The sequence below is a fragment of the Pseudophryne corroboree genome, chromosome 2, assembly GCF_028390025.1.
Source record: "Pseudophryne corroboree isolate aPseCor3 chromosome 2, aPseCor3.hap2, whole genome shotgun sequence".
NCBI lineage: Eukaryota > Metazoa > Chordata > Amphibia > Anura > Myobatrachidae > Pseudophryne > Pseudophryne corroboree.
The window spans coordinates 204,513,651-204,539,527 of NC_086445.1; the positions used below are offsets into that span (position 1 = coordinate 204,513,651).

The 25,877-nt window shown below is 45.0% G+C and overlaps 1 protein-coding gene across 3 annotated transcripts in view; it reads left to right on the forward strand.

Annotated features, from left to right (window-relative positions):
* LOC135008994 (E3 ubiquitin-protein ligase TRIM41-like) overlaps positions 1–25,877 on the forward strand; it is a 260,594-nt gene that overhangs the window by 122,095 nt on the left and 112,622 nt on the right. For all 3 annotated transcript variants that reach the window (XM_063952242.1, XM_063952243.1, XM_063952241.1), the window contains exon 4: positions 1,044–1,274. In XM_063952242.1, the coding sequence (XP_063808312.1) occupies positions 1,044–1,274 (231 nt within the window). The remainder of the gene's footprint in view (positions 1–1,043; positions 1,275–25,877) is intronic.

A 25,877-nucleotide genomic window follows, 5' to 3' on the forward strand; every position in this document is an offset into this window, starting at 1 on the left:
GCGTGACTTGGAGGACTCCAAGTCCCTGGATGTGGTCAGGGCTTTTAAAATTTACGTAGCCAGAACGGCTAGAGTCAGAAAAACAGAATCACTGTTTGTCCTGTATGCTGCCAACAAGCTTGGCGCTCCTGCTTCAAAGCAGGCTCATTCTACGGCTGGATTGCCGTTGCCTAAATCGGTTAGGGCCCATTCCACTAGGAAAGTGGGCTCTTCTTGGGCGGCTGCCCGAGGGGTCTCGGCATTACAGTTGTGCCGAGCTGCTACTTGGTCAGGTTCAAACACTTTTGCTAATTTCTACAAGTTTGATACCCTGGCTGAGGAGGACCTCTTGTTTGCTCAATCGGTGCTGCAGAGTCATCCGCACTCTCCCGCCCGTTTGGGAGCTTTGGTATAATCCCCATGCTCCTTACGGAGTCCCCAGCATCCTCTAGGACGTTAGAGAAAATAAGATTTTAAACCTACCGGTAAATCTTTTTCTCGTAGTCCGTAGAGGATGCTGTGTGCCCGTCCCAAGTGCGGACTACTTCTGCAATACTTGTATATAGTTATTGCTTCAATAAGGGTTATGTTATAGTTGCATCGGTCCTGAACTGATGATATGTTGGTTTCATACTGTTTACTGGGTAGTTATCACAAGTTATACGGTGTGATTGGTGTGGCTGGTATGAATCTTGCCCTTGGATTAACAAAATCCTTTCCTCGTACTGTCCATCTCCTCTGGGCACAGTTTCTCTAACTGAGGTCTGGAGGAGGGGCATAGAGGGAGGAGCCAGTGCACACCCAGGTCTAAAGACTTTCTTAAAGTGCCCATGTCTCCTGCGGAGCCCGTCTATCCCCATGGTCCTTACGGAGTCCCCAGCATCCTCTACGGACTACGAGAAAAAGATTTACCGGTAGGTTTAAAATCTTATTTTATATATATATATATATATATATATATCACACACATACAGATATATATATTTATATAATATGTGCATGTTATATATATTTTTTCCCAATATATTGTAAGTCACTTTGGATTTGTATGGATTTTGTTTCAGGACGAAATTATGCAGAAAAAAAAAATGGTTACAGCAGAGTTTGAAGCTTTGTGCCAGCTACTGGCTGACCAACAAGTAAGCATTATTCATCGTTTGGAACAGATGGAGAAAAGAGTCGTACAGACAAGCAATGAAAGCATAACTAGACTAACTGAGCAGCTTTCATCTCTCCAGAAAGTCATTATGGACCTTGAAAAAAATTGTGCCGATTTAAAAGGCCAAACTAATCAGGTGAGATTTGGTGGCGTTAACCTGACAAATCCATGACATTTCCTTTAATTGTTTGGAAAATTAGACAGAAATGCCCTTTTCCACTGAGGTCTTTTCAGTCTGCGAAATGGTCCGTGTCATATACTGTATGTTGTTGGGATTTTTTTCTCCCTTTTTTTTTTTTTTAGCTACTCTTGACCTAGGGGATTTTAGGTTATTGAGGGCAAGTTTTGATCTTTGTGCTTTGAGAATTCCTTTGTCATTTTTATCTAAATATCCCAGGAGTCAGTTCGAAACTTTTTCGTAGTTCTCCCAGTCAAGACAATTTTCTGGTCTAGACTGAAGGAGCACCTATTTCTCTGACGTCCTAGTGGATGCTGGGAACTCCGTAAGGACCATGGGGAATAGCGGCTCCGCAGGAGACTGGTGATAAAGCTAAATATTTATCTTATATAAAACCCTTTATGAGGTCTAAGAACACTGTACGCTATTTACGTATGGAGTACCGTAAGGGTACGCTCGTTGCGTAACGATCGCTTAGCCGTGGTCGAGACGCTCAAGCGTCACGTTCGCTCACGGCCGAGAGATCACAGGCAGGCACGCTATTGGCTGCCGACTAACGTAATGATTCGCTATAGCGTAGCGGACGCTCGGGACCACGAGGAGATCACCAGCGGCGCTGACGCTCACAATGTTAAACCTTTAAATCTAAACCATAAACAATGTAATATGCTGTAAAACCTTAGTGTAGAGATAGGGTGTAGATGCAACACAGTGTAACCTTATTAACTTAAAAGCTGTTTGAGCGTCACCGACGCTCTGTGAATACTTAACACTATAAGAAATACACAGATACCGTGCTTAGGGTCCAACGCCTAATATATATATTATGAATGTTATACTTGCAAAAGAATTAATACAATACAAGTCATACACTACAATATAACATAGACTACCTAACCAGATAACTACACAGGAAATACAATACAATACTATTACGTTTAGGAGAGTACGAGAGAAAGAAGAGAAGAGAGAGAGAGAGAGATATGGCCCATAACAACAAGAAAGACAATATGATTGCGGAGAAAACTTACGCACAAGGGGAACGATCGCATGCGCCTCTGGACATCCAGCTCCCGATTTTCAGCAATGAGAACCGTTGAAGAGTGAGCTGGATGTGATCGGCTTGTCTATTTATGCCCCACACAATACAATTCAATGGTCCCTACAATCTCATTGTTCATTGGACACAGGAATTCCTCCTCGCATTATAACAAAAGGTCATAGGTTGATTCATACAGGTGGGCTGTGACGATTTCCAACTGCTCAGGTGGGTGGGCAACTAGGTTTCCCGCCGCATGGATAAGTAAGTGCAAATAATAGTAAATGGACATAAACTTCTTATGTCCATAACTATTCGCACGAGCGATTAATCCGCTTCAAACCAACACCGGAATATTGCTAATTAAATACTCTTCCGATGGATACTAAACACCACAGTATTACTCCTGTCTGACCCTTCGTATCAAACAAAGAGGGATTTCTCTGTCCATGAACATGCTACATTAACCAAACTTTCAGATTCTATCAAAGGGACCATGATCTACAAAATACATTATATAGTGGAAATATGTAACGATTGAGTCGCACGCTACGAACACATGAACTCTACCGTAAATGCACATACCGCGCGCCCGCGGGTGCCCGCAACAGCGAGTATGCGCACGCACGGGAGAGCGCACGCATGCGCAGCGCAGACCTGTGTGAGGTGCAAATATGGCAGTGTGTATCGTGATATTTTTCTGACTTTGACAGTCCACCCTTTGGCAGTCCACAATAACTGCCACTTCCTAAAACATTTCAAAAAGAGAAAAATATATGTCAGGGGTTAATACATTTCCATGGTTGGGTAGGGGAGGAGAGGAGAAGGTAGGAAAAGGGTATGACCTAGTGAGATAGCAGAAGCATGTGTGTATGAATCCGTGTTTGGGGGTCATGTATCATCGTGCCGTACGTGTTTTAAATCAAGCTTCGAGGTATTGCGAAGTATACATTTGAATTCCTTCTTATCCCGTGGTACGGGTCTGTGGATGGGCTGTCAAACTTTACCGAGCTCTTTTCGGATTTTGAACAAAATGGGGAGCACATTTTAGTTGATGATACATGAATGGGGGAATATGTGATTGCTGATATCTGTGCCTGTATTCCCTATCGACTATGTGTGTAATTACCTGAAGGTTGTAGAGATGAAGAAAAGACATAATTATGGTAAATGCAGTGGTATTCTATGTCAGGTAAATGAACATTTGTCGGTTGAAGTCTTGTTCGGTGTCTGTTGAATGCAGTCTTCTTTGTGCTTTTGCCCATAAGGTGCGAGCTAAAAGCTTTGTCAATGTCCATAGATTTACAAAAGTGTTGGGCTAGCGTAATTTTAAAATTTCTAGGGAAACTGGGGATCTATGGCAAAGTTCATCAAAAATCTGCGTATCAGGTTGTCAAAACTTCTTCTTTAATCCATCTGTTGTCTGTATATCGGCTCATCAAATTCCTCGTCCAAGTGGGTCTTTTTATCTTGGAGGAAAACGGAAAAACAGGTGAAAGAAACGGACCGTAGAAATCCCATTTTCATCACATCATTGTTTCTACATTTGGGTCATAAATCAAATCCATTGGAATTACAATTTCCTCACTCCTTAAACTCATCACCCTGGTACTTCGTTTGCACTTCATTAAAGCCTGACCGCATCTAAATATCAAGCCAATCGTTATGATAACACCTAAGATACATAGGAGAAACTTCCCTACATCCATTATGACTCCTTGAGCCCATTCTCCTAAACCGGAGAACCAATTTCGCGGGTTCAACCATGACACCCAACCAGTCAGCTCATTACTCACAGCAGCAAGGGTGAGATTGTGTCTCCTGCGAAATTCCCACTTCAGTTGGAGAATATCGTCCATCTTTTGGTCTATGACCTCGACCGGGTCCTCGGTACTATTTGTAATATATGTGCAACATTTCACGCCGTACTGCGTTGCCAGTGTGACACAATATCCACCTGTCACTGCCGTGAGATAATTGAGAATCATTCTATGCTGAACTAGTTCTGTTTTATAAGCTTGAAGTTCTCTTCCAGTATACCTAAACGTGTCATCATACATTTCTGTGATATTGTCTAGCAAATTTGCGAGCGCAGATATGTATTTATAATTCAACACTCCTCTGGCGGTGCGAGTGAAATCTAACGCGATTAGAACCTGAATCCTGGTGGATTCATGGATCATGTCAGAGGCAACCTGTACGGAAACCTTTCTTCATCCTGCTAAACGGACACAGAAACTGCCATATGTACATGCACCACACCGCTACAAATCGCAGGTAACAGTTGTCCAATATACTGTGTAATCCCGGGGACGCTCGGGTCACACATATAAGCTCCTCAAACTTGCAAACAGGTCCCGTATTACAAGCACAAGGGACAGAGTGAGCAAAGGTACCTGTGATCTTTACAATTGTGGTGCATAGTGTCTGGACGAAAACATCAGTGTCCTACTATCATTGGGTGCAAATTAACATAAAGGATCCTATTACAGACTGAAATTGTGGCATAATATATTGCCGGTCTGGACATTATACTATTCAGCACATTTTATTAATGAGAAATATTAATTTATAATTGGTATGCAGTCGAGGGTGTTGTGACCACACCAAATCTTAATATTCTAGGAATAAAATATACATTTATGTTTTTACATGGTTATATGTTTTAAATAAATATTTTTAATTGGAAATGGTGTGGGATAATTAATTGGTTCTATAGCGCGACCTCTTTTCCTTATAAATTCTAACGCGATTAGAACCTGAATCCTGGTGGATTCATGGATCATGTCAGAGGCCGGATGCTCTGTTCTTTCTATCAGGTGCCGTTTAACTACGTGCTCGTAATGGGTGTGAGTATAAGGAGCTTGGGCAACACGGTGTATATCCTTCATTTTGGCATGTGATACAGTCATTACTTCAGGCAGTACTTTTCCAATATAACACAATCCTTCAGAGTTTGGGGCAAGCCACTTATACGCCTTCCTCCCGCATATGAAATATGCATCATCGGGGAGAACATATGGGACGGAGTAGGACATAACCATATTACACATCTTCCATGTGAAATCTCCTAACCCTAATTCTCCCATCTGTCTAGTACACGTATCAGCTTGTACGATATGTGCACAGTATCCTGGTGATACCTCTCCAACTCTCGTAATCCTATTTCCTAGGGTATACCTATATCGGAAAGATTTTCCTCTACTGGCTATGTGGCGTATAAGCTCTGTATCTGTAGGCATTCTATCTGCTCTATATGAAAAGGTCATGGTTTGGTTACTCCATGACACTTCCCAATTTCCCGGCTTTCGGGGATTGGAAATGTTAAAACATATGAGGGATCTATCCACATGATATTGGTGGAGCTTCAAACTAGGAGGACTGGAGATATTAAACCTCCTGTCCACCGGCCTCCCACCACTTAGCTCAAGTACCTCCCCTATCGTTAAAGGAAATGGTACTAGTCCTGATTTGCTATGACCTTGAGGCACTTGAGAGCATACCCAACAATCTGTTTGATTTAACACACTACCCACTAAGGAGTGATAGTCACTCAAGGGATGCCGGTCCATGTGGATATTAAAACTGGATTGGCATTTCTTGATGCACCCATCCTCAACTACGTTGTCACAGAGCCTACAGATACAGTTTTCTTCAGCTAACAATCCTTCACAATTCCTTCTATGGTCAATGCTATCAGATCGTTTTCTGATACTCGCCTTTGCTTGTTGATTATGTTGTTCTTGGGAAACTACGCCTCCATCTCTGTCATCAGAACCCATTCCAGAACCTCTCTCGACCTCCATGGTACTCTCGCCGGAACAGACTGCTCTGGTCAACATCATGGTCAACAGGAAAATCCGGATCACAGTCTCTTGGGGCAAGTCCATCTTATAGGAGGAAACGAAGAAGAATGAGAAGGGGGAAAAATAATTTGAGGGAGGGGGGATGGGAAGTGGAGAAAAACAATAAAAGGGAACAGGGAATCGACAACTGCTTTTGATCTTGTGATTCTCAATGCTCAGGTGCCGCCTCAGTCCTCCTGGAACAGACACTCCAGTGATACAACTTCCTCTACCGTCTGTTCCTTATCACGGGACCTCTCTGGATCAGCAACCTTCTTACAATGGGACGAATGAACCCAAGTCTCTCTCTCGGCAACTTTCAATGCTGTAGTGCTAGTCAATAAGACTTGGTATGGTCCTTCCCATCTGTCAATAAGGCAACCTGAGCAAAGAAAATTCCGTATCATTACATAAACCCCAGCTTCAATGTCATGACAATTACTATCTGGTAAATCAGGAATCACTAACTTCAAATTATCATTTTGATTCCTTAGCTGTTTACTCATATTAACCAGGTACTTTACAGTCACTTCATTGTTACACTTCAAATCATCCTGAGGGTTAATCATAACATGCGGTTGTCGACCAAACAAGATTTCAGAAGGAGACAGATTAAGAGGGGACCTGGGAGTGGTTCTGATGCTGTACAGTACAATGGGTAGAGCTTCTGGCCATGTCAATCCTGTCTCTGCCATAACTTTGCTCAGTTTATTTTTAATAGTGCTGTTCACTCTTTCTACCTTCGCACTCGCCTGTGGACGGTATGGAGTGTGCAGCTTGCTATCAATTCCCATCAACTTACACATTCCTTGAAAGACATCACCTGTAAAATGGGTACCCCTATCACTTTCAATTATTCTAGGGATACCATATCTACATACAAATTCCTGCACAATTTTCTTAGCAGTAAACATAGCGGTATTTGTGGCCGCAGGAAATGCTTCGACCCAATTTGAGAGCACATCTATACAAACAAGTACATATTTCAAATTTCGACAAGGGGGTAATTGAATGAAGTCAATCTGTATTACCTGGAAAGGGCCGCCTGCAGGTGGGATATGAGATGGTTCTGTTGGTATTGCCTTTCCGATGTTCTTTCTCAAACAGGTAAGGCATGACATTGCTCTCTTACCTGCATGAGATGAAAATCCTGGGGCGCACCAATATGCTCTTACCAACTTGCACATTCCCTCCTTGCCCAGATGAGTCAGCCCGTGAGCTGCCTCAGCTAAACATGGGAGATATGCTCTGGGGGCCACCGGTTTACCTTGTCCATCCGTCCAGAGTCCTGAGGACTCCTGGCCATATACCTTTGCCTTCCAGACTGCCTTTTCCTGTGTGGAACACAAATTTTGCATTTCACACAACTTCTGTGTGTTGATGGTATTAAATACCAACAGTTGCGTGGTGTCTGTCTGTCTGGGGGTACCAGCTGCTAACTTAGCTGCTTCGTCTGCTCGGCTGTTACCAAGTGATACTGGGTCTTGGCTATATGTGTGTGCTTTACACTTGATAACAGCCACTCTGTCGGGTTCCTGTATCGCTGTTAGAAGCCTTTTGATGTGAGCTGCATGCGCTACCGGTGTACCAGCTGCCGTCATGAAATTTCTGAGGCGCCATAGGGCTCCGAAATCATGGACTACCCCGAATGCGTATCTAGAGTCGGTGTAGATATTGGCTGATTTGCCCTTAGCCAATTCACATGCTCTGGTTAGGGCGACCAGTTCAGCAACCTGGGCTGAGTGAGGTGGGCCTAGTGGTTCCGCTTCTATGGTGCCTTGGTCATCTATGACTGCGTATCCAGTACACAAGTCTCCCGAGTCTGACTGTCTGTGACAACTACCATCCGTGTAGAAAGTTAGATCTACATCTTCCAGTGGATTGTCACTGATGTCAGGCCTTGCGGTAAAATTTTGGGTCAAATATTCCATACAATCATGTGTGTCTTCCTTTGTGTTAAATTCTCCTTCCCCACCACTCTCATCCTCCACCCTTTGTGCCTGTCCAGGCACACCTGGGAGATATGTTGCAGGATTTAATGCACTGCATCTCCTTATGGTGATGTTTACGGGGGCCATTAGTGCCAATTCCCATCTTGTAAACCGCGCTGATGAGACGTGCCTGGTTTGGGCAGAATTTAGCAAGGCTGACACTGCATGTGGTGTATGAATTGTGAGGTTGTGACCTAGCACTACATCTTCGCTTTTCGTTACTAGCAATGCTATCGCAGCAACGCTTCGCAAGCATGTGGGGAGGGATCGCGCTACCGTGTCTAGCTGAGCGCTGTAGTATGCTACCGGCCTGCTGGCATCACCGTGCTTTTGGGTTAAGACGCCTGCCGCGCAACCAGCACTTTCTGTTCCGTACAGCTCAAAGGGTTTCCCATAGTCTGGCATACCTAATGCTGGTGCCTGCGTTAGGCACTGTTTAAGTCTCTCAAATGCCATCTCGGACTCGTCTGTATGCGAAATCCGCTCAGGTTTGTTTGAGGAGACCCATCTCCTGCAAAGGTAACGCTAGAATGGAAAACCCTGGGATCCAGTTACGGCAATACCCACACATTCCTAAAAATGTTCTGATCTGTTGCTGGGTTTGTGGCAGAGTCATGTCTCTAATTGCTTGAATTCTATCAGCGGTCAGGTGTCTCAGTCCTTGTGTTAGACAGTGTCCCAAATATTTTACCTTAGTTTGGCATAATTGCAACTTGTCTTTGGAAACCTTGTGTCCTGTGTCTGAAAGATGAAACAGGAGCTGTTTCGTATCCTTCAGGGATGCTTCCAATGAATCAGAACACAGTAGTAGATCATCCACGTACTGTATTAATACTGATCCACTCTCTGGTTGGAAAGACTGTAAACAATCATGCAAAGCCTGGGAAAAGATACTTGGACTGTCTATGAAACCTTGTGGTAATCGAGTCCATGTGTATTGGACTCCTCTGTATGTGAATGCAAACAAATATTGGCTGTCAGGGTGCAGAGGTACCGAAAAGAAAGCGGAGCAGAGGTCAATAACAGTGAAAAATTTCGCAGTGGGAGGGATTTGCATAAGGATGACAGCTGGATTTGGCACTACGGGGAACTGACTCTCAACTATTTTGTTAATCCCTCTTAGATCCTGCACTAGCCGGTAACCCCTCCCCCCACTCTTTTTCACAGGGAAGATGGGACTATTGGCAGTGCTGGACGTTCTTACCAGAATGCCCTGTTGTAGCAAGCGCTCTATTACGGGATACACTCCTAACTCCACCTCTGGCTTCAGAGGGTACTGTGGGATTTTTGGAGCTATCCTACCATCTTTTACTTGTACAACTACCGGAGCTACGTTTGCCATTAATCCAGTGTCCTGTCCATCTTTAGTCCAAAGTGACTCTGGTATCTGGGATGTCATTTCTTCTACTTGGGATGGAGTCCTATTTGTCATAATGGTATGTGACATTAATTTTGACGGGGAGTCTAACATGTCTCGCACTTCCTGAGCGTGATTCTCAGGTATGTCCAAGAATACACCTTCAGGAGTACAATAAATGACGCACCCCATTTTGCACAATAAGTCTCTTCCCAGGAGATTAGTCGGTGCCGATGCAGCTAGCAAAAAGGAATGCTTGGTATGTAACGGCCCTACTGTAATCTCGGCTGGTTTGCTAACAGGGTAGTGCTGGACTACTCCCGTTACCCCTATGGCTGGAATTGTCTTACCAGTGGTTCTCATGCCCACTGTCGAATTTATCACTGATTTGGCCGCCCCTGTATCTACAAGAAAGTTTAATGATTTACCAGCTACATTGATTGCAATTTCTGGTTCACTTCCAAGATTTGCAATCAATTTTACTGGCTGCAGATTACAGGTATGGCCACACCCCTATTGGGTATGGTGACCTCCCTGAATCCCGCTGGCAGCAACTACTTGTGAAGGGGTGAAATGGGAACTACCAGTGGCTTGCCAGTCTCTGTTCGGGGGGTATCTTTTTGTTTCCCCTGTATGTGGCTCATAACTCCGTCTCTGCGGACCTTGCTCCCAATGTCGTGTGTCGTGTCGTTGTCTAGGGGGTTGATATGAGTTTTGTGAATTTTTCACTCTACAGTCTCGTGCCATGTGTCCCTGTCTATGACAAGAAAAACAAGTTACCACATTTGACTTACCCACAGGGTTTGGTGATTTATACAAAGGCTGCCTTGTGGTCAGGGCCTGTATACTTACGGCCATTAACTTATCACCTTGGGACTCCCTGTGTCGGGTGATATTCCGGTCGTGATCAATAGCAGCCTCTCTCAAAGTAGCCACCGACAGACCTCGCCAACATGGTTGCGTGGTCTGTACTCTTGTCTTTAATGTCTCTTTTAAACCATCCATTAGTACAGATACTGCTACTTCTCGATGGTTTATGTTTGTTTTAATGTCCTCTATACCTGTGTACTTTGCCATTTCTAGTAATGCCCTGTGAAAATATTCTGCAGCAGTTTCTGACTCTTTCTGTCTAATGGAGAAAATCTTGTTCCACTTAACTACCGCTGGGAAATACTCTTTTAACTGTAAACTTATTCTTTTTACGTTATCTTTGTTGTACACATCTGTAAGAGGTACATCCTGATCTAATCCACAGTCAGCCAAAAATTGAGCTGCGTCGACATTTGAGGGTAAACATGCCCTCAGCAATACCTGCCAGTCTTTGTTATTGGGCTCTAAAGTGTTCCCTAGGTCTCTGATGTATTTCTGGCTGGCAACTAAGTCTTTCCTAGGGTCAGGGAACTCAGACACTATGGTTCTTAATTCCATTCGGGAAAATGGGCTGTACATGGCAATGTTCCTAACAGGAGTGATTCCTGTTGTGTCAGTTTTCCCATTTGGCACTGCTATTACCCTAACAGGATTAAGTTTACTAACATCACTCTGTGTAGGTTCTACAGCCTGTGGTGAAATGGTTTCAGCGTAGTGTATGGTGCCGTACTTACCTGTAGATACGACCTCACCTATCCCTCCGCTAGGGGCTTTTGTTACTAATCTCGTGGGTGGAGCCGTGCCTACTGTTGTCTCTGCTATGGTGGCTGCTAGAGAGAGCGCCGATATTGTTGCCGATTCGTCCTCTTGATCACACTCCTGGGGAAAGTTCAAAACAGGGTACAACTTGCACGGGTTAATACTTGCATTAGTTAACTTATTAACATTTACACAGTTGCTAAGTGTTTGTTTGTTACACCCTAATGCGTCATTCTCCGCAACCAATTTCTCTCCTGATATGTATGGTGGCGGCGGGGCTGTCGCTATCAATTTCTTGATAGGATTAGATCCCACCGCCAGAGCCAATCCTCTCTGTATTTCACCCTCCTGTTGCAATAACTGCAAATAATCATAATGTTGGATTCGTCTCTTTGTTGATTTAATGAGACATATCCTCCTCCTTAAATTTTGCAACACTTCTGATCTAAAGCTACCTACTCTTGGGAATTTCTCCCCGTCATGCACTGTCATTCTCTCCCATTCATCACATAAAACCTCTGTATGTGAGCCATATTTTTCACACATTACGTACCTTGCCGACCCGACTGGTCGGTTTACTGAATCAACCCGAACCGAGGTTGATCGCCCCCTTCCTGAACAATTGGCCCCCATAACTTGCACGCGTTGCTTTCACCACCTCTGACCTTATTTCAGGGTCTTCAGCGAACCCTTACAAAAACCAAAATGTTCACGATAGGCTGACGGTGGCGGTTTACCGAGTACCCCACTCACTCGCCCACGCCGACCAATACGACCCACACACTGCCTTAGTGCTGGCGTACTCGACCCAGGGCCCCTATGAACCTCTATTTACTGGAACATGCGAGGGATATCCGCAGAACACTTACTCTTTCCAGTAACTATTGGTTGTTGGACAATTCCTGAGTGACCAGCGAACTTCCCTTCAGAAAAATAAAAAATTACACAAATCACATCAGAGTGTACAAATAGTTTTATGACCGGGATCGTACACAAATGGTACTGGTCAGATTAACTAATGTACACAATTACGTGCGGTACAATCGTTCAGCACATAAGCAACTAATCTTATGTACTGAGCGACCAGTGGAATCAAAAATTTCGGCTGCGAATTCCTTCAGCCAGAGCTTTATTGGCCTATATGGGTTTTGCACCAACCCCCTGGGTTGTGCCCTTTTCTCTTTTATGGCAGACTTCTTAGTCTGCTGTACCTGGACCTCCCGGTCTGTAGTATGACCTCCTGGTCTACTATTCTCTACTGCTCAAATTTTATGTTTAACCAGAGATGCCTCCCTAGCCACCATGCACGTCACTTACATGTATGTACCTCTGCGAGAACTCGACTTCTTGTGGTTCAACCTGTAAAATTGTCTAAACTTATATATACAAAACACTCACTCACCACACGTACACTTTTGCTTCTATTTCTATTTCTGCGCAGAAATTTTCTTTAGACCAGATGTGTTGTGAATTTGGAGAAGGATCTGTTAATCTAAATTTCGGACACTAAAAATAGATTTTGCGCTATTTATCGCCTGATGCGCTACTTATCGCCTGTTGCGCTACTTATCGCCTGTTGCGCTACTTAAAAATCAACTGTCGTGTGACTTGAGTTACGTGGGCGTACCCAGACGCTCCGTTGCGTAATTTACGCTGCGTGCGTCGGCCTTGGCGTACGCGAGTCTCAGCCCTTTGTTAGAGACACGTGTACACAAAACCAATGTCCACCGCAACACAACTAACACTTTTATCAATGTAGATGATCCTCGATCGTCTACCGCGCAACACACCAATCTCTCCTTTTACCTTAGGTAGAGTTGTATGTGGGTTTTACACTTTAACTATGAAAAAGCTGCAAGGCATATGCAGCGAAACGCGTCAGGCTTCTTCACTTTTGGAGCAGGACTCTCTTCAAGTGGATCCGAACCAGCCCATACCAACTTCCAGTTACCCAGAGGAGTCCCAGAGAGGCACCATCCAATTACCGCATTGCATGAGGTACCCACTGCTTATGGGACATTTATTCTATCCAAAAATCCTCTAGCGGCTTATGGAATTTATAAAGGACTCTCTTTATATCATCTAAACGGGACTTACATAGTGGAAAAATACTGGATATACACCATCTGAGGGCAATATTTGGAACGGATCCTTTTAGAGTTCACATGATACATGCCCTGAAACAACATCTTGGGTAAAAATTAATTCTTTCTATGCATGCACATGGCACAATATAATTGTACAGAATATCACTGTCTTTTAATGAGTTAGTGGTTTTTTTTAATAAATTGTTATAAATTTTACACATTTAGTGGATATTGTTCATTTCCTCTTGAAGCGCAGCCTCCTCTTTTTTCTGTTGTAAGTGTTTTGTTCCCCCATCAAATGAGTGAATGAAGTGTGAAAAAGCGTGGGTTCCCCCGATAAGAAACTGGTAATTTCTAAAAAGTTACTGATGGCGTACCCTTTCCTGCCAGAGGATAAGTTACGCTGGGAGATATCCCCTAGGGTGGATAAGGCGCTCACACGTTTGGCAAAAATGGTGGCACTGCCGTCTTAGGATACGGCCACTTTGAAGGTACCTGCTGATAAAAAGCAGGAGGCTATCCTGAAGTCTGTATTTACAAACTCAGGTACTAGACTGAGACCTGCAGATAGTGCTGCTGCAGCGTGGTCTGTGACCCTGTCAAACAGAGATACTATTTTGCGAACATAAGAGCATATTAAAGACGTCGTCTTATATATGAGGGATGCACAGAGGGATATTTTGGCGGCTGGCATCCAGAATTAATGCAATGTCCATTCTGTCAGGAGGGTATTAGAGACCCGACACTGGACAGGTGATGCTGACTTTAAAAGGCACATAGAGCCTTATAAGGGTGAGGAATTGTTTGGGGATGGTCTCTGGGACCTCGTATCCACAGCAACAGCTGGGAAGAAAAAATTTTACCTCAGGTTTCCTCACAGCCTAAGAAAGCACTGTATTATCAGGTACAGTCCTTTCGGCTTCAGAAAAGCAAGCGGGTCAAAGGCGCTTCCTTTCTGCACAGAGACGAGGGAAGAGGGAAAAAGCTGCACCAGTCAGCCAGTTCCCAGAATCAAAATTCTTCCCCCGCTTCCTCTGAGTCCACCGCATGACGCAGGGGCTCCACAGGTGTAGCCAGGTACGGTGGGGGGCCGCCTCAAAAATTTCAGCGATCAGTGGGCTCGCTCACAGGTGGATCCCTGGATCCTTCAAGTAGTATCTCAGGGGTACAAGCTGGAATTCGAGGCGTCTCCCCCCCCCCCCCCGCCGTTTCCTCAAATCTGCCTTGCCGACAACTCCCTCAGGCAGGGAGGCTGTGCTAGAGGCAATTCACAAGCTGTATTCCCAGCAGGTGATAGTCAAGGTGCCCCTACTTCAACAAGGACGGGGTTACTATTCCACACTGTTTGTGGTACCGAAACCGGACGGTTCGGTGAGACCCATTTTAAATTTGAAATCCTTGAACACATACATAAAAAAATTCAAGTTCAAGATGGAATCGCTCAGGGCGGTTATTGCAAGCCTGGAGGAGGGGGATTACAAGGATGCTTACCTACATGTCCCCATTTACCATCCTCACCAGGAGTACCTCAGATTTGTGGTACATGATTGCCATTACCAATTCCAAACACTGCCGTTTGGACTGTCCACGGCACTGAGGGTCTTTACCAAGGTAATGGTAGAAATGATACTCCTTCGAAAAAAGGGAGTTTTAATTATCCCGTACTTGGACGATCTCCTTATAAAGGCGAGGTCCAAGGAGCAGTTGTTGGTCGGAGTAGCACTATCTCGGGAAGTGCTACAACAGCACGGATGGATTCTATACATTCCAAAGTCACAGCTGGTTCCTACCACACGCCTACTGTTCCTGGGGATGGTTCTGGACACAGAACAGAAAAAAGTGTTTCTCCCGCAGGAGAAAGCCAAGGAGCTGTCATCTCTAGTCAGAGACCTCCTGAAACCAAAACAGGTATCGGTGCATCACTGCACACGAGTCCTGGGAAAAATGGTAGCTTCTTACGAAGCAAAATTCCATTCGGCAGGTTCCATGCAAGAACCTTTCAGTGGGACCTCTTGGACAAGTGGTCGGGATCGCATCTTCAGATGCATCGGCTGATAACCCTGTCTCCAAGGACCAGGGTATCTCTACTGTGGTGGCTGCAGAGTGCTCATCTTCAAGAGGGCCGCAGATTCGGCATACAGGACTGGGTCCTGATAACCACGGATGCCAGCCTTCGAGGCTGGGGGGCAGTCACACAGGGAAGAAATTTCCAAGGACTTTGGTCAAGTCAGGAGTCGTCCCTACACATAAATATTCTGGAACTGAGGGCCATTTACAATGCCCTAAGTCTGGCAAGGCCTCTGCTTCAAAACCAGCCGGTACTGATCCAATCAGACAACATCACGGCAGTCGCCCATGTAAACCGACAGGGCGGCACAAGAAGCAGGATAGCGATGGCAGAAGCCACAAGGATTCTCCGATGGGCGGAAAATCATGTCTTAGCACTGTCAGCAGTGTTCATTCCGGGAGTGGACAACTGGGAAGCAGACTTCCTCAGCAGACACGACCTACACCCGGGAGAGTGGGGACTTCATCCAGAAGTCTTCCAACTGTTGGTAAACCGTTGGGAAAGGCCACAGGTGGACATGATGGCGTCCCGCCTAAACAAAAAACTAGATATTGCGCCAGGTCAAGGGACCCTCAGGCAATAGCTGTGGATGCTCTAGTGACACCGTGGGTGTACCAGTCGGTTTATGTATTCCCTCCTCTGCCTCTCATACCAAAGGTACTGAGAATAATAAGAAAACGAGGAGTAAGAACGATACTCGTGGTTCCGGATGGGCCAAGAAGAGCTTGGTACCCAGAACTTCTAGAAATGATATCAGAGGACCCATGGCCTCTACCGCTCAGACAGGATCTGCTACAGCAGGGGCCCTGTCTGTTCCGAGACTTTCCGCGGCTGCGTTTGACGGCATGGCGGTTGAATTCCGGATCCTAAAGGAAAAGGGCATTCCGGAGGAAGTCATTCCTACGCTGATAAAAGCCAGGAAAGAAGTAACCGCAAACCATTATCACCGTATTTGGCGAAAATATGTTGCGTGGTGTGAGGCCAGGAAGGCCCCAACAGAGGAATTTCAGCTGGGTCGTTTTCTGCACTTACTACAGTCAGGAGTGACTATGGGCCTAAACTTGGGTTCCATTAAGGTCCAGATTTCGGCTCTGTCGATTTTCTTCCAGAAAGAACTGGCTTCACTGCCTGGAGTTCAGACATTGTAAAGGGAGTGCTACATATTCAGCCCCCTTTTGTGCCTCCTGTGGCACCTTGGGATCTCAACGTGGTGTTGAGTTTCTTAAAATCACATTGGTTTGAGCCACTTAAAACTGTGGATTTGAAATATCTCACGTGGAAAGTGGTCATGTTATTGGCCTTGGCTTCGGCCAGGCGTGTGTCAGAATTGGCGGCTTTGTCATGTAAAAGCCCTTATCTGATTTTCCATATGGATAGGGCAGAATTGAGGACTCGTCCCCAGTTTCTCCCTAAGGTGGTATAAGCTTTTCACTTGAACCTATCTATTGTAGTGCCTGCGGCTACTAGGGACTTGGAAGATTCCAAATTACTGGACGTAGTCAGGGCCTTAAAAATTTATATTTCCAGGACGGCTGGAGTCAGGAAAACTGACTCGCTTTTTATCCTGTAGGCACCCAACAAAATAGGTGCTCCTGCTTCTAAGCAGACTATTGCTCGCTGAATTTGTAGCACAATTCAGCTGGAGCATTCTGCGGCTGGATTGCCGCATCCTAAATCAGTAAAAGCCCATTCCACGAGGAAAGTGGGCTCATCTTGGGCGGCTGCCCGAGGGGTCTCGGCTTTACAACTTTGCCGAGCTGCAACTTGGTCAGGGGCAAACACGTTTGCTAAATTCTACAAATTTGATACCCTGGCTGAGGAGGACCTTGAGTTCTCTCATTCGGTGCTGCAGAGTCATCCGCACTCTCCCGCCCGTTTGGGAGCTTTGGTATAATCCCCATGGTCCTTACGGAGTTCCCAGCATCCACTAGGACGTCAGAGAAAATAAGATTTTACTCACCGGTAAATCTATTTCTCGTAGTCCGTAGTGGATGCTGGGCGCCCATCCCAAGTGCGGATTGTCTGCAATACTTGTATGTAGTTATTGCCTAACTAAGGGTTATTGTTGAGCCATCTGTTGAGAGGCTCAGTTATATTTCATACTGTTAACTGGGTATAGTATCACGAGTTATACGGTGTGATTGGTGTGGCTGGTATGAGTCTTACCCGGGATTCAAAATCCTTCCTTATTGTGTCAGCTCTTCCGGGCACAGTATCCTAACTGAGGCTTGGAGGAGGGTCATAGTAGGAGGAGCCAGTGCACACCAGGTAGTCTAAAAGCTTTCTTTTAGTTGTGCCCAGTCTCCTGCGGAGCCGCTATTCCCCATGGTCCTTACGGAGTTCCCAGCATCCACTACGGACTACGAGAAATAGATTTACCGGTGAGTAAAATCTTATTTTTTTTGTCTGGGCTATCTGTGATAGATGTCACATTCACAGATGTGGAACCATGCCATCTCTTTCAATTGCATGTCACATGCCAAGCTGGACCGAGCAGAGCCCTTTTAATGACTTGACGTAAGAGTAGTATGTTAAAATTAGATGGATTCCCATTAAACAAGAAATAATGCTGTATTGGAGAACCCGCCTATGATTTGCTGTACTGATTGCACTCCAATAAAGTTCACCCATTCTTTCTCTACATATGTTTGTTTAGTATATTGGTAAAGTGCATGCTCACAAAAAAGCTATAAGCCTATGTCCATATGAATTACGACTGGAGAGATGGGCATGAATGGTAGGGTTGGGCAAATACGGTCTGAGTACAGTAAGGGCATGGTCATGTAATTGGGCTAAGGCAGACCTGCAAGGAGACAGATATTCCTGGCAGCAGCTTTATCTCTTGTGGGTGCCTGAGGACTGATGCAAAACCCCAGTGATAATTAATGTTGTCAGCTGTAGCTACAGATGTGTCCTTATTCACCTAGAGTCAATTTGAGCCAAATAGCGATGTTTGGCGCACTACTGGAAACGCATTTAGGTCATGCCATGTCTCCTGTGGTTCATTATTATTTACTGAATTTCCATCTTTTTGCTATTGCTAATGCAGTAAAAGCATTTGCTTGCTATAGCAGTGCGATAAGGACGGTAATCTAAGAAAAAGGCAAAGAGACTGGGCGGTTATACAGCTGAGCCGTGCTATGCGTCCTGCCAGACAGCATTATGTGAAATGACAGTCACTCACGATTGCGAGCACATTCTATGCCCAAAATACACTACAATGTTGTTTGTATGTGGCATATTCTGAAGAGTGAAAATCCAAAGTAGCTATCCGTGGTACAGTTTTAAGTCGCAACGCGCTGTTCGTGCCAGATAGCGCAAAAATGCTGCATCTGATAGGCTGATTGTGAATTCACCTCAGAAGCCCAGAGTGCTTCCTTCATTGCCGGCTGGAATTTTATCAATTTAATTAAAATATTTTTATTTGTGGGAATAACAGGAGAAGAAAGATTATACTTGCTTTTTCTCCTGCAGGGTCCACAGGTTATCTCCAGGATAATAATGGGATATGATGAAGCGACAGTGGATTTGCACCAATCGGTCAAAGCTCTTTCGGCCTCCCAGCATGCAATGGGCCCGTCCATATATCCCCGCCTCCTGGCTCAGGCAAATCAGTTTTTTGTTTGGTGCGGCAGGAGCCGCACCATGGTCAGAGGGCTGCTGGTTTTTAGCAGCCCTAAGCTTTCATATTTTATTTTTATAGTCTTACTATTTTTTCTTGAGTGATCTTTCTAAACTGCGTCTTATACGTACCTTAGAGTCGCTCCAACAACTCTCTGCCGAGTGGCAACAACGCTTACCCACAAGTACAGTGCTGTTTTGGCGTGCGTCTGTGTCGGATATACTAGCAGGTCCAGCAGACGTTACCAGGCTGTGGCCGGAGCATGGGGAGAAGGTAAGAATACGGACACAGCCGCACTGTTTTGGGAGGAGACTACCAAACAGTAGCTGACGCGGCAGCCACTTCGGGTGCACCAGCGCTAAGCCTGAGGGATCAGAGGCTCCAGGAATAGTATGAGGCCACGATCCCTAGGATTGATGTCAGCAGCGGGGAGTCAGACGCTCTCCTGGTCACCCCTCCCCCCGGTTCATGACCAGTTTCCTCCGCAGCATAGGCGGATGTGTGACTGGTGCGTCTGTGTTCACTGAGCGTCTGTGTTCACTATAGGTTCATGGAGCAGCAGTGTACACTAGTAGCATCTGGATCCACTCAGCGTTTGCTAACGTATTGATCGGTCCTGGAAGCGAGGTGAGTCTCCCTGTATCCTGAGTACGGGTAATACAGCACTAAGTCTCTATCTACCCTTTGAGTACGAATAGTTAGATAAGTGCCTATTGCATATGAGTCTGTATAAATTTACTGTTGTTTCTTTCGCAATGCATCTGAATATGTTAGATTTGTTTAAACATGATGCAGTAATATGTTCTCCTATATACTTAAAATGTAGCTGATGATGTGCTCATATTGCTTATTATACTAATGTATAACGTGACTGACTGCTAGTGTGATTGCTGACTTTATGATATTTCTGTCAGTTTTGTTTACTCCGATCCTCATTGCTGGTGCATGGGTACGGACGGATTGTATGTCACTTTAGGAAGCTTAAAGTGATTACAGTCACAAATTGTGTAGTACACTGTGGAAGTGCTAATTATTTATCATGTCTAAGAGCGGCAAAGGTGAGGAAGGCACACTCACAGCAACAGCAACACTCATATCATGTTTGTCTTGCCAAGCTGTGTTATCCTCTCAGGATCTGGTTCAGGATGGTTTGTGTGCAAATTGTTTTAGCTTTCACCAGGGGTTATTGAAAAATACAAGGCAGATTCAGGTGCAGATGGATCCACCTTGGGCTGTAATTTGCACAGACTTTATCCTGTGTAGCTGAATGGATAATTCCTCCAACTCCTGTACAAGGGATAGGTTACACTATTAACCCTTACGTTCAGCTCCCCACCTATGGTGTATCACTTCCAGAAGCAGCCTCTCAAAAGAAACAAGCTGATAAGCCGGTGGTAAGTAAATCTTCACCCTCACAGGCTTCACATGATTCAGATGAGGATTTATCGGAAGATGAAAGCTCAATTAATTCTACGGCATACGAAGAGGAGGAGGAAGGTCTCAGCTCAGTGGATATAGCAGAGTTAATTAAAGCTATGAAAGCCATTCTGTCCTTAGAGGATTCAGCAGAGCCTGTGTTAAAAACCAAGGAGGTTTTTCTATACAGGCTGCTGTCAGTGCTAACACGTTCAGTGATGGCATTTCAATCCAGCCGCATCGACCCAGCCGCATTGATTTCTCCCGTGGACACGATCAGCTGCAATAAGCTGTTACAACATCACGGCTGGAGTAACCCACGCCTGGGTAGTGTTTATCAGTCCCCGTTTGGTAAATCAGTACGGAGCCAGCTGCCGCATTGAACATCTGACGCAATCATCAATAAAAACCAGAGCACGCTCGGGTTCACCATCTCCTCATAACGCAAACGGATCCCGGACAGCAGGGATAGAGTGAGTAAGCGACTCCATAGCGGGACATAATATTTAATTGTGGAGGGTCAAGATTAATCCCTATGTGCACTTAATAAAATTAATTCTGGAGCGGTATATATTGCTCTCTACGAACAGTGGCCTGTATGCACCTCAATACATGGTGACTTTTTACATTCATTTAAACCACCACGTCTGTTTTGAGTCTGACCGTATTTCAACAGGAGAGATACAAAGTTTTTTATTGAACTTGAACTGTAACACGGCTACATTAGTAACCACGATTGCTGTTATTTCTATATATGTATCAACTATCTGGTTAGAAGTACTGTTCAATGATATTAATTTGTGATTTATATGTATATTTTTATGTGGAAAATAAATATGTTTTAATTAGAACTACCAGCAATTTTTATCTATTATATTGGTTCTCTAGCGCGGCCCTTCTCTATACAATTCTATATTTAAAAACCAAGGCACCTGTGTTTAAACGTCCCAGAACAGTTAAGACTGAGTTTCCAGGGTCAGATCAGCTGACGGAAATCATGGAAGAGGCTTGGGCTACGCCCAATAAGTTTCGAATTCCTAAGAAATGGAATTCCAATTATCCTCTTCCAGGTGGGGATTGTTTAAAAAGAGAGGTGGCTCCTAAAGTAGATACGCATGTAATTCGATTAGTGCAAACATTTACATTACCTTTGCCTTCAACACCATTAAATGATGTCACAGATAGGAGAGTGGATGGTTTTCTAAAAACCATTTTTTCCCTGTCTGGGGCAGTCATAAGGCCAGCCATGGCTTCAGCTTGGATGGCAAAGGCAGTGGCTGCCTGGGCTGATGCATTGGAGGGGGACATTTAAATAGCTTCTAGAGAGCAAAAATCCCATATAGCACATATACAACAGGCTGCAATGTTTTTGGAAGAAGCCGCATTGGACATGGGTACTATTGCCTCCAGGGCATCAGCTTAAACAATAGCTGCTCGCAGAGCAGTTTGGCTGCGTACGTGGTAAGCTGATTCAGAATCTAAGAAGGTTTTGGAATCTTTGCCCTTTTCTGGAGATATTCTTTTTGGTAAAGAATTGACAGATATTCTGGAGTCAGACGCACACTCCAAGATGGTCAAGTTTCCTTCCACATACAATTTCAAACCTAAAGTTCCGGCTTTTCGGCCCATTCGGTCTCAAGGAAAAGCTAAAGGAAAAAGTGATGGGAAGCAGCCCCAATACAACAAATCTGGTAAGACTAAAAAGCATTGGGCTACCAGAGGACTGGTTGGGAAAACAGATAATAAGCCATCAGTCTGATGGTGCAGGCCTCCACCTGGGGGATCCCAGGGTGGGGTCCGACTTCTTCAGTTTGCACAGATCTGGCAGCAGTCTACAACAGATGCCTGGGTGCAGGAAACGGTATCTCTAGATTATGCGTTTGCCTTCAAGAAGCACCCTTCTCTAAGGTATTTTTGTACCAGCCCGTCTCGGGTAGAGGGCCAGGGGTTTGTAAGAGGCAGTCCAGAAATTGCTTCAGGAAGGAGTAGTCATTCCAGTTCCTCCTTTACAACAAGGTCAGGGTTTTTACTCCAATCTGTTTTTAGTTCAGAAGCCAAATGGGTCATTTCGGTCCATTCTCAATCTCAAAGTGCTGAACAAATACATTTAGGTACCTCGGTTTCACATGGAGACGTTACGTTCCATCATTTTGGCCATGGAGCCAGGGGATTATTTGGTATCCCTGGATATACAGGATGCTTACCTACATGTTCCGATAGCACTGTCCCATCAGTGCTATCTCAGGTTCGCTATCCTCCAACAGCATTTTCAGTTCCAGGCCCTACCTTTTGGGTTAGCCACAGCCCCCAGAGTAGTTACCAAGATTATGGTGGTAATGACAGCTTATCTCCGCCAGCAAGGGATAAGAATATTTCCATACCTCGGCGATCTTTTAATCCTGGCACAAACACAGGAATTGCTCTTATGTCATCTGCAACAGACAATAACGTGTCTGCAGAACCACGGGTGGCTCATAAATTGGGCAAAATCATCTCTGGTTCCGTCACAGCGGATGACTCACTTAGGGGCTGTACTGGATTCAAGGCTTCAGAGAGTAATCTTACCTCTGAACAAGATATCCAAGGTTCAGTCAAGGATTCAGGACTTGTCACAGTCAAAAGGTATCCATTCACGCAGCAAAGTGCGTGATGGGTTTGATGGTGTCAACATTCGACATGGTGGAGTATGCACAATTCCACACGAGGCCTCTGCAGCGTCTGATTCTTGCCAAATGGAATGGGTTGCATCAGACGATAAAAACGCAGACTATGGTTCTTACGATAGAAGTAAGAAAGTCATTAGCCTGGTGGCTACAGACATCCCATCTGGACAAGAGGAGACCCTTTTGGATATCAGATTGGCATCTGTCATCAGAATTTCCCAGTCTCCAGGGCTAGGGAGCAGTGTCAGGAAGGTTGTGTTTTCAGGAGCAATGGACCAAGGAAGAAAGCTACCTGCCAATAAATATATTGGAACTTCGGGCCATATACATGGCACTGATTCAGGCAAAGGACATTCTTCGGGGAAAACCAGTCCAGAGCCGCTCAGACAATGCAACGGCAGTAGCGTACCTCAACCATCAGGGAGGAACTCGCAGCCGAAAAGCGATGGAGGTAAGTCACATACTAAAGTGGGCAGAACTTCATCATCCAGCCTTGTCCGCAGTGTTCGTTCCGGGAGTCCTAAACTGGGAGGTGGGCTTTCTCAGTCGACACGCCATTCAGGCAAGCGAATGGGCTCTACACCCGGAAGTCTTCCAGACTCTAGTAGACAAGTGGGGGTTGCCAGAGATAGATCTCATGGCGTCCCGTCTGAACAACAAAGTGCCCTCGTATGGGCCAAGAACAAAGGATCCTACAGCGATCTTTGTGGATGCCCTGTCGGGGAGACGGGACCTTCTTCTGGCTTATGTGTTTCCTCCTATTACCCAGGGTGGTGAGAAAGATAAAGCAAGGAAAAGGTGCCGTGATACTAATAGCTCCGGCTTGGCCCAGAAGGCATTGGTACACAGATCTGTAGAGGATGTCGATGGATGTTCCACTTCTCCCTCAACGTCCAGATCTACTGATGCAGGGTTCTTGTTATCACAGACATCTGGATCGACTGTGTTTGACGGTGTGGCTCTTGAAACCTCTATCCTGAAGTCAAGAGGATTCTCATAACAGGTAATTCAAACTATGATCAGAGCAAGGAAACCTTCCTCAGCTCGTATTTGTCACCGAATATGGCAAACCTATATTCATTGGTGCAGTGAACCGAAAATATACCCTAAGTCGTTCAGAGTTTCCAGGGTCTTCGCATTCCTTCAGGCAGGAAAGGTTTGAAGGCGGCTTCCTTGAGAGTGCAAGTGTCGACATTGACTGTATGGTTCCAAAAGAAAATTGCCAATTTACAGGATGTGCATACTTTTTTCCAGGGAATGCTGCGCATTCAACCTCCTTTTGTTCCTCCTACAGTGCCTTGGGACTTAAGTCTAGTCCTGAAAGCCCTTCAAGTTGACCCGTTTGAACCACTTAATAAAGTGGATCTTAAATGGTTTACAGCTAAAGTTCTCATTCTACTGGCTACGGCGTCAGCTAGAAGAGTATCAGATTTGGGGGCATTATCATGTAATTCCCCATTTTTATCCAGTTAAAGCAGTTCTCAGAACTAGATCTGGGTATCTTCCGAACGTGGTGTCTTAATTCCATCTTAATGAAGAAATTGTAGTCTCGGCTTTCCAGGTACCGGGCCTTTCTGCGGGAGATGCATCGCTGGACGTGGACCGTGCATTAAGGATCTACGTGGATCGTACCAGTGCCATCAAAAAGACAGATTTTCTCTTCATTCTCTATGGATTTCACAAGAGAGGATGGCCTGCTGATAAGCAGACACTGGCAAGATGTCTTCGGATGACGATTTCAAAAGCATATTCTCAGGCTGATCTCCCTGTTCCGGCTAATGTCTCTGCTCACTCTACTCGTAAGGTAGGTCCACCATGGGCAGCACAACGTGCTGCTTCAGCAGAACAGATATGTAAGGCGGCCACATGGTCTTCCATTAACACATTCATTAGACATTATGCCTTGGATACTTTTGCCTCTTATGACGCTGAATTCGGGCAAAGGATTCTCCTGTCCAATCAGGAGCGTCCCCACCACTAAATTGCTTTGGGAAATCCCATTGTTATCCTGTGGATAACCTGTGGACCCTGCTGGAGAAATATACGTTATGGTAAGAGCTTACCGTTGATAACATTATTTCTCCTAAGTCCACAGGATCCACAGGGATCCCACCCTGACGCACCTGATTTGAGGATCCTTTTACTCACGAACCTCTTCCTTCTTGTACGGAAGGGTGTGCATGTGTGTTCTTATCGCCTGATTAGGGCTATCTATTATGCTCCTGCCGTGAGCTTTGGAATACAACTGATTTGCCTGAGCCAGGAGGCGGGGATATATGGACGGGCCCGTTGCATGCTGGGAGGCCGGAAAAGCTTTGACCGATTGGTGCAAATCTGCTGTCGCTTCATCATATCCCATTGTTATTTTGTGGACTTAGGAGAAATACCGTTATCAACGGTAAGTTCTTACCATAACATATATATTATAGTGTGTTTTTATTTTTGTTTTTATATAATCTTGAAATTATGCCTTAAAGAGAATGAGTTTTTCTCTTTCATCCATATATAGGGACACTGGAGAGAGAGGTCTGAGCACTCAAGTTAGTCTTCACAGTAAAGGCTTCTCCCCCCATACCCTGCCTCCTGAAGTCCGTGTTTTTTTTGTTTTTTTTTATTAGTGCCTCAGAGTTTGGGAACGTTTTGCTGAGCTGGCTTGGCAGCTTAACTTTCAATACTTTTATTTGTAATTCTTTACAATAGCTGTGCTACACACTGGATTCAGTGTAACGGAAGACTGCCCTTGCTGCACAGTGGGAGCCACTCCAGAGTCACAGCACTGTCACCGGAGACAGTTTGTTTTACTCAGCATGCTCTTGTGGGGACGCACAGAGGAGGCTGAGGCGA